This window comes from Mesitornis unicolor, unplaced genomic scaffold (genome assembly GCF_000695765.1).
Source record: "Mesitornis unicolor isolate BGI_N332 unplaced genomic scaffold, ASM69576v1 scaffold54473, whole genome shotgun sequence".
In the NCBI taxonomy this organism is placed as follows: domain Eukaryota; kingdom Metazoa; phylum Chordata; class Aves; order Mesitornithiformes; family Mesitornithidae; genus Mesitornis; species Mesitornis unicolor.
The window spans coordinates 1-9,840 of record NW_010173705.1 but is presented as its reverse complement, the minus strand read 5'-3'; the positions used below and the strand labels follow the sequence as shown (position 1 = coordinate 9,840).

The 9,840-nt window shown below is 42.3% G+C and overlaps 1 protein-coding gene across 1 annotated transcript in view; it reads right to left on the bottom strand.

The window, feature by feature from the left end:
- LOC104537791 (TCDD-inducible poly [ADP-ribose] polymerase-like) overlaps positions 1-9,525 on the bottom strand; it is a 13,233-nt gene extending 3,708 nt beyond the window's left edge. Inside the window, exon 1 of the mRNA XM_010180787.1 lies at positions 8,588-9,525. Coding sequence (XP_010179089.1) covers positions 8,588-9,525 — 938 coding nt within the window. The remainder of the gene's footprint in view (positions 1-8,587) is intronic.
- Between the last annotated feature and the right edge of the window lie 315 nt (positions 9,526-9,840).

Genomic DNA, 9,840 nt, shown 5'->3' with positions numbered 1-9,840 from the left:
GTTTCTGGATGTAACAATAGAATTTTCCCAAAACCCAAACTCCTGTAAACTAGAGATGCTCTAAAAATGGTATTTAATTTTCAAGCCAGTAAAGTGTTTAGAATGCTACTTCCCATTCATTTTAACAGGCAACTGAGTGACCAAAATACCTAAACACCCCAAAAATCTACATAATAGTGTTTTACAGTTTTGCCCTGCATACTTTAACTATAAACTTTTGAACTCCACACACATTTTCTACCTGACAATAAATTATTCAGAGGAACACTGCATTATGTTATACAGCTGAACGTTTTGAACAAATGCATTAATTCAAGTGACTGCATCTGAAAAGCACACTGGGTGCCCAAAAGCCCATCTATTTTTCTTCCTAATTATAACACTGGGAATAAGGAAAGATACTCTTTTGAAAAAAAAGCATGATTCACATAAAATACGTATTATTCCAATGCTTGTTTACATTCTTTAACAGGGTATTTCCCTATTCAGAAGTATTCACTTTTTCAAATGGTAACATCTAGTGGCTTTTGAGCGCTGAAATCCTAAAATACATTTAGCAAAGTTGTTTAATAGCAACTCTTCAGTTGAGGCACTTCCTCTGTATATTAAAAAGCTCGTTACCAGCTTACATCATGCAAACCCATGAAAAAAATGAATTACAGCAAAAGATTGCATGATTATATCCTCAAATTCAACTCCAAGACAGCAGTGATGAAAGCAGAGGTGACAACTGTACCTCGCAACTGCCCACGGCCTAAATATGGGCAAAACACCTCAAATTTAGGGTTCACGAAGAGTAAGCTAGATGCTCAAGGTGATGTATGATACGTTCTTTAGCATAAAATCACTTTATCTTCACCCAGAACAAGGATTTACACCATCTCCTAAAGTCTGTGAAAGACTCCATCGCTCTATGTACTTTTTAGGGGCAGTTTGTGTTAAGGAAAAGCAAAGTATTGTAGCTAATATGCTAAAAAAATAAATAAAAATCTAGTGTTGTTACTCATGGATTTTGAGGTCCCAATGTGGAAATAGGAGTCCGGAGAAGAGCGGAAAGGAGATTATGAAGTTTGGGAATGCAGGAAACGCATTCAAATACCTTGGTGGGGCAAAGCGCTCCTCCCCTTGTATGTCGTGCAACAGGAACAGCTTGAAACCAGCAAAAATACTTTTTCTACAGAAAGGTGTATTAAAGATGTGTTAAACAACCTCCCTGCAAACACCACAAAACTTTGCCTCATCTTGCTTTTGAGGTAGAAAATCACATCCCCTTTTGCCCCAAGAAAGACTGATGTGGAGAGAAACTCCAACAGCCTCCAAGGTCCCACAGAGAATGGGCCACAGAGGCGAGAACAGAGATTTCTGCAGAACTGCTCTGCACCAATAACCAAATAAAGGGCTCTGCTTAGGAAACAGCTGTTCATGGGAATTATCTGCACCAAAAGAACAGGCACATTGAACTCTCTTAAGAATACAGCACACAACCCCAGATTTTGCGTTCAAGAGTTCAAAATAAAATTCCACAAGTGCTATCAGTGGCAGAACCTAAGCTACATTTTCTCTGTCTCCTAACTATAAAAGACACAATCTCTTCAGGGCACTGAACTGAACAGTACCTCTACTCACAAGTTACAACACTGAAGTGTTTTGTGAGATGAATGGTAGAGTGGTGGGACAGGTTATGGTTGCACTCAGTGATCTTAAAGGTCTTTCCAACCAAGTTATTCCATGATTCTACCAAATTTCTGCTACAATAAGGGTATTTGTGCTTATTTCCTTGCATTGTCCTGAAGAACTTGTCTACTGTGTGAATCTTCAGTGCTCCCTCCACCCAGTAAGACAAATGTTATGTACAAACAGACAACAAGGATAAATATTTTTTGGTAAGTGCTATGAAAATGCATGTGGTTTTGAAGCCTTCTCCCAGGTTTAGTCACAAGTCACCAGTGGTACCGCAAATAGGGCTCAGAAAATAACAGAAACACAGCGATCAGCACAGGTCTGTCCAGGAAATGAAACTGGGTTCCCATCAGCACAGCTGTGACACCAAGAGCTAAACACCACTGGGTGATGAAACTTGATTTTCTCTCTCTGACTACACCAATTCCTCTCCACAACAGCAACAACCTCAGAGGTGCTCAGGGGAGCAAATGAGCTGCAAAGATACAAATCGGTACGAAAACTCCTGTGTGTATGCTGAAAGCTGAGTCAAATGGAGCTCAGCAACTGCACGAGATGCAACTCACACTCTCTGGTGACCCAAAATCGGCAATATTTCTCCCCGTTTGAAGGCGCAGGCTTCAAGGTCCAGCTTTGGGTGAGGGACCAAGTGTTTCAAGTCCACCATATGAAACCGAACTTCACTTAAATCCTCTTAATAAGAGCTAGCTTTTTAAGCAAAGGCACTGAAATAGGAACATCACATCTTAAACAGCAGCAGTCAAAATTTGCTCCCATTGAAAGCAATACTAATTCTGTAGGAAATAAGAGTAAGCACGGGCCCAGGTAACACGAAAGAACATTTTTCAAACAGCTCTGCACAACGCAGCAACAAAAACGCAACCAAACCCTTGGTAGCTGCTGGAAAACAGGAACCTTCCCTCACAGAACAAACACTTTGACTCAGGGCAAGAGCAAAACCAAGCTGGTAAACACGATCTTATCAGCACCTGAGCACTCTTCAACCAAAGAGAGAGGCAGCAGGTGACAGGGCAGGAAATTAGTTTCATATTTGACTCAATTTGCTCCCTCCCAATGACACACTGCTCTCTGCTGTGGCTGTAAGCCATGCAGGAGGCACACAGTGAGAAAGATCCAGAAAAGAGAAAGGAGCTACAGAAAGATTTACCTCTGCGCTTAAAGGCTCCAACACCAGGAAAAAGAAACATAATACACCTATCGCTACAGTAGCTTTACTGCTTTTCCTCTAATTTATTTTGTAAAAAGTTGGAAAGGTGACTGGGGGTAATGTTCAGTAATTTTCATAAAGAGAGGGTATAGCCCGACTCACTTAATTGTGAATTTGAAACAACTATTAGGATATTGGTCCATATATACATATATAATAATTTTAAAAATCCCTGAAGCAGTGTGGCACATCGAGATAGCATCTCTGGATAAGGAAGCCATCAAAGCACTGCTGGCAGACAAGAGCCTGTATCAAGAAGTGCACTGGTTCTGTGCTGTGCTTCCCAAGAAACCACTGTTGGCCACTTCTGAACATGAGGTACTGGGTTAAAGTGGTCCTTTGGTGTGAGGTATCGTTAACTTCTAAAAATCTGCAGTACTGAGGATGTCAGACACATTTAAGTCTTCCAAGGATCACTGCATGTGCCATATTTCATAATTTAAATCCAAGTTACATCTATTTGCAGAAGCAGATAAACACGAGTGTCCTTGTGGGAGGCAGACTGCTGGTTTCAAAGGTCTCCTCGCACACCGGATGAGTTTTGTCAGCTTTAGTTTTTATATTGGTAGATGTTTTGGAGGCAGCATAGGCACAGCCCGAGTGGCACCAGATACAGGACAGGGGTTGCACACCACAAGAGGCACTCACTGCCACAAATCTGCAATACCACAGTTCTAAAGCCCCATGTTACAAAATGTGCTGCACAGACACACCTGCTGCTTTTTCTTTTAAGAGTTCTACCCAATCTCAGGACTTAAAATACCTCTGAGACTTATGATACATAGTGAAACTGCATCCATTTCATCAATGCTTTACATAAGATGCTCAAACATGATTCTAACGCTCGCCAGCAATCACCAGTTCTGGCAGTTTCAGTTTCCATCCAATGTTGCAGTCACTCTCCACGTGCAGCTTCCCAAAACCCAACTCCTTCATACATTTGACCACAAGGGTCCAATTTTACATTAATTTACTTGGCTGAAATCCCTCCTGATTTCAACAAATACATGTATCAATGAGGAAGGAACTTCATGATCGCTGCTCTCGCTAAGCAAGTAATTGTAACCGCCTCTTTCTGTTCCTCGTCCTGCCCGAAATGGGCAATGCCCCAACCTCGAGCCTGCTGGGTTACCTGGGAGCAGCTCTCCTGAGCAATCCCTGTCACCAATCCCAAATCTTCACTTTGGAAAGGGCCATTTTATTACCATAAGGGCACAGGGAACATCCTGACCTCAACCTGAAGCCAGGTGACAGTGGTTTTCAAAACCGTCATCTGTTTATTGACATGAAACAAGGGAAGGGATACACCAGTGACTGCCGATTCCTACCCTAACACTCGTGACTTCCCTACAGTCATATAGCTGGGAGCCAATTAGTTTTATTTCATATGTAAACAGTATTCTAAAGTGGAGCAAAGAGGAATTCACTGGTGCATACTATTATAAAGCACAAGGCAAACACTTCTAAAATCACTTCACATGCTTTTTATTTGGAGTCTCTGTCTCGCATTCCTTCTAGCCAGGAATTAAAAGAAGTTCAAAACCATTCATCTGTGTACATTCAAGAAACACCACACAAAATCACCAGGCACAGTGAATTTCAGCTGTTTCCTCATGTCCGCTGTTACCAATAACACATGGGTTATCTCACACACTGCAGCAGCTGTGCAGATCAGAGAGAACTTCTATTCAATCGGTCAAACGCCATGCAACAGTCCCAAAACGACTGAAATTTACACAACTTTAAAATCACAGAAGCATGTTCTAACAGCATCAGAGAAATAAGATATCCCCATAAACATACGAACAGAGGAAAACCAGTTTCCTTTCCTCTCCTTCCCAGGTGTGCAGTGTTAACTCCATTAGGAACACACAGTATTTACTTTGACTTCATGCAAGAACCACACATGTATACTGAGAAATAAGTCAACTGCTCCCAGGCAGAGTATGTCCCATTTGAGCTCCACCTGCTTTTCCCTGACCAGAGCCATGAATTTTGGCCTTTCTCTTCTAGCTAGAACGAGCCATTTCATGAAACTTACAGAAATTACAGGAAAAAGAGAGAAAGAAATCAAAACAGATATGAGAAGCTGTTGTTTAATGTGAGTTGGGACATGCTGGGGTACACATGGATGACTCTTCGCCAAAGAGAAGGGGTAGAATTTTCAGCCAAGGAGGGGGGAAGCAATGGGTCAGGAACCGCAGAGTTGTTTTCAACAAATCCTCACGTCATCAGTGATGATGTTGCTTATTTTGCAAAGCAACACATGCAGGATTGAACAGGTGTGTGCAGGGAAAACCTGCTCAGTTCTGCAGCCAAGTATTTCCCCTTACTGAAGAGCATCTGAAAACATCGCAGCCCAGGTGCTCTTGCACTGGAAGTGGCACTTGGCATTGCTCCCTCCAACACTGCTGAGAGCTGGAACTCCTCCAGGGCCTCTCCTCGCATGTTTGAAGAAAACCGAGTACTTCTAAGTATTTCAACCTGCTTAAGTTGTTTAGATAGCTTGGTATTTGGCTCTAAATACCTGATAGATTTAAGAAAGCAAAAATATAAGCAGCTTTTTATAAAGTTTTATATTTGGTTTGTGGCCAAACTGCAAAGTATCTGAGGCAGTTGTACTGCAAAAGTAACTAAACAGGGTTTACCACTTCTCCTGCCTAAAGCAGGATCTTGTTCCCTTAGGTGCCAGGCAACAACTGAATGCATATTTTACATTACTCATCTCAGTAACATTGATATGAAGAAAGATGTGTAAATAGCTACTTGAAGAACACCATATCTGAATTTACAGCTTATTGAGCCAATTGAGCCAATAGCCCACCAATTTCTTGAGCAGCCCAACTTTCCTGCAGTAGCACACAATGGCAATATTACACACACAGACTGTCCTGACTACTTATGCCATATAAACTGTGTTTAAAACAAAGGAGAATAAACAACTACCACCCACTGGTTGTCAGGCTGGCTTCTGCATGGCCTTTCTTGGCCATGCAAACTGCTGAGCAGACGTTTCCTCCTTGTATGCAATCTGCATAGCTAGGCCTGCAAAGCCAGTCTGACCACAAGAGATTAATAGCTTTAGCCAAATAATGCGGTAACCATGTGAACCGTGAGCTGTTTGAGCACGTCTGCGAGCCTCTCGGCAAGGTTCAGCATGCTACTATCTGCATCGTGTTGCCAGGAGACACAACATCAACGGGAACATGAGGGAAGCCGGGTTGCAGTGACCACCAGTGAACTCCACAAGAGTCACTCAGAGTCCAAGCAGTCACATCACAGGTTTTAGCTCTGCTGATAAAAGATGATGTTGCACAAGAAGGAAGTGGTGACCATACATAGTAAAACATTTACCCTCCACTTCAAACTCTAACCTAAAACCATGTTAAGTCTGAGTTTTAAGATGTATTGGCCTCAATGTATGAAATCAGCAGCTCTAGTATTAAAAAAGTTTCACTCACTGGTTCTCGCTGATACTTATCCACAAACATGAAGCTTTTCCAAAGGATAAAATACAGACAAAAGTTACCAAATTTGCCAATTTGTCAGTCCAAATCACATCCCAGCAGACATTGTAAATTTATAACAGTCACTCAACCTTGCACTGGGGCATGAACTTCTAGCACTGTCTGAAGAAAAGATCTTTACAACACCTTTTAAGAGCAGGAAGAAGAGTACAGACTATAGAATTAGCAGCTCAAAACAGAATTTAGTTAGAAAACTGCATTGTTTAAAATAATTGAGCAGCAGCAGAACTCTGGCACAGCACACCTGGGTTTCCAGGACCACGCATGGTAACAACATCTTGTGGCTGCCAACACACCCCTGAGTTTCCTCCCGATCAGTTCAGACAGACAGAAACTCCGTGTACCAGGAGACCAAAATACCCACCAGACTAGAAACCTGCAAAGTAAGTGCAAAGACAGACAGTACTATTCAGCCAATTCTACAGCCTGGAGATGACTCAGCAATTGGGAGGCACTGTTTCTTTTAAAATTAATCATTCCTAACTCCATCCATAATTTTGAACATGCAGATCACGTGTGCAATGATGAATTATGCAATACGGGCTTCAAAATTAAAACTTCTTGCCCATTTGCACAGAGCTCAAATTTAAATTATTTGCATGGGCTTATTTCTACATTTGCCCTTCAGTTTTCAGAAATCACTTAAAATATCTGGAAAAAATGGAAGTTTCTCTGTTGTAAAAGAGCAAATTTTATCTGCAAGGCAGTTACAAGATATTTAAAAAAATAACAGACTGGCATATTTTTTCATGACAATTCTATAAAATATGATTATTCTCTATCACATATAATTCTTATTTCCCACTTTACTTCTATTTTCAGTGCAGGGTATCTATATTCTGGTATGGTCTTCAGTAAAAAGGATGGGTCCATCGGCTGATGGAGCCTGAGTTTTAGCACCTAATCCAACATCCCGTTAGTAAAGTAAAAGTAAAGTACTTTTAGGAAAGTAAAGACTTGCACTGACTTGAAGCATTAGATTGGGTCTCTGATGCCTAATGAGAAAGCGCAGCCTAGTAAATGAAAATTAAAGCATTAGGGGAGAAAGGATATAGTTTCTTCAGGAAGTGGAAGACGCAGCGAGGACAAATCCCCAAGGAATTGGATGGCAAAGGCAAGTTGAGGTTTTGGTTTTTTTTTTTTGGTTTTTTTTTTTTTTTTTTTTTACACCCAACCACGGAGCATTGATTTGAACTGACCACGACTGGAATGAGTCACACCAGGCTCGCAGGTTACAGCAGAGCAGGTAAGATACCAGAAATCTGCACTCATGCTTCCTCCAGAGAATAAAGGAGCAGACTAGGCCCTGCACTGACGAGAACATGGACTCTGATGAACTTGGGAACATCAGCACTCCCCACTACTATTCAAAGTAGAACCTGCACTATAGAAGTTGAAGAAGTTTTGAGTTAGACGTCAGGGTGCAGGATGAAGCCTAAACTGATACATAACATAGCCAGGGAAACTTAAAAGCTGCTTGCTAATTTCAGAAAATGTGTAGGTAGACACTACTATGCATAGAGGAAACAGTAACTTCTAATAAATGGTTTAACGTTTGTATATGACAACTTACAACAGATGATCAGCATTTCTGAAGGCATTGCTCAAGTTGTTTGTATTGAATTAGCTGAAACATCACCATATGTTATCATTTTCCAGTCAGAAGACTTCACAGAGCACCCATCTGATTGCAGCTGCTTAAAAAGTAATTATGGCAATGCTTGGAGTGCATGCAGTCAGTTTGGATTCACAGGGATGGAAAGCAACTGCTGCATCATTCTCGCTTCAATCACCACACAGGCTCATTCATTCTTTTTCCAACACAGAGAAAGGACTAATTTGGAATGTCAAGAATGAGCACAATCTCACACAACAGGCTCCAACTCTCTCAGTTCCTACAGAACTAAGTTTTCTCATTTCACACGCTTCAAGTTCTTCAGCCTCAAAGAATACCTTCCAGATGCTAAACAGTAGTTTTAATAGGCATGCAAGAATTTTGTGCTGTGGCAAACTTGTTAGATATTCTTCAGGTTACATCACAGGGTTTATAAAGCTCTCATACACATAACATCAGGAGAAAAAGAATGCATGTTCTGTTAAATTTCTACATCGCTGCTCAGTTAGCAGTAAGGGAGTAAATTTGGTTACCTACCGATACTTCACTTTGATCCTGTCGTTGTCAGGGTTGCAGTAGAGCCTTTCCAGATGCTCCTGGGAATCGTTGGTGACACTTTGCCAGCTCTGGGTTGCTGTCCTCCTCACTTGCCAATGGTATGGCAAGACCGTGTGATGTTTGGGACAATCACTGCCATAAAGACAAATGCCCTGCAGAAAATCCACACAGATTTCAATCCCATCTTCCTGATGGGTATGATACTGCAGCTGGTTCAAGAGCTCAAATACCAGATCTAGAGAAGCTTCTTCACTTTTATCCTGGAATATCCCAGCACTGAATTTATTGCTTGGGTCCACATGGTATTGCACAGGACAGCTGTTCTCCTGGAATAAGCCAGATGTGTAGCTTTCCAGCATTTTGTCAGGGAACAAAGGACAAGCTGCACCATTGCTCGCAGCTGGGTGCAAAGGGTGATCCTGGAATGATTCATTACCACTATCAGCAGCAGCTCCAGGAGCCGTTTCTGGTATGAAGCCTTGTTCTCCTGACTGGACATCCTGCTCGGGATGCCCAGAAGAAGGATGAGCCACTGGCAACTGACTCTGCCCATCCGGAACTGCTGGCATCAGCACTCTCACATCATTTTCTGCTTGGGGGCAAGAAGTACCGAGATCCAGAGTTTTTTTCACAGCAGGTTCACATAAATCACTGTGGCTGCCACCTTGGCCGCAGGGCACAAAGACCCTATCCAAGGTCCCAGCTCCCAGCAAACTGGTAAAGATGGGCCGCAAAGCACAGAGAGTTTGTGTGTCCAGTCTCTTCTGCACTTGCTGCTTCTTCTTGAAGCAAGGTTTCACTGGTGGTATCTTCTCAGTCAGTCTTACCTGATGAGGAAAGTCCTCAGAAGGAGGGCACTTCATTCCCAGGCAGTGAGCCTGCTGCACGACATACGTTGGCTTCGGTTCGGTGTCCATCAGATACAGACTTCGCTCTCTCCAAATAACTTTCAAATGTCCCAGAGCCTCACAGGAACCAATCTAGGACAGAAAGGAAAACAAGACAGTTAATCTCTCTAATTGCTCACGGTTGACACGAACAAGATCACCCCTGGAGAGGATTTCAAGCCAGCAATAGCAAACCTCTCCCCTCTCTGTGACTGTGGGTAGCCCCTAGGCACGTAAAACATGAAACCAGCTAAACTCGGGCTAATTGATCCCAAACACACACTCATTGTCTGCTCACACAGGGAATCTCAGAGACACTCAGGCACGCACACACGGTCCCCGGGG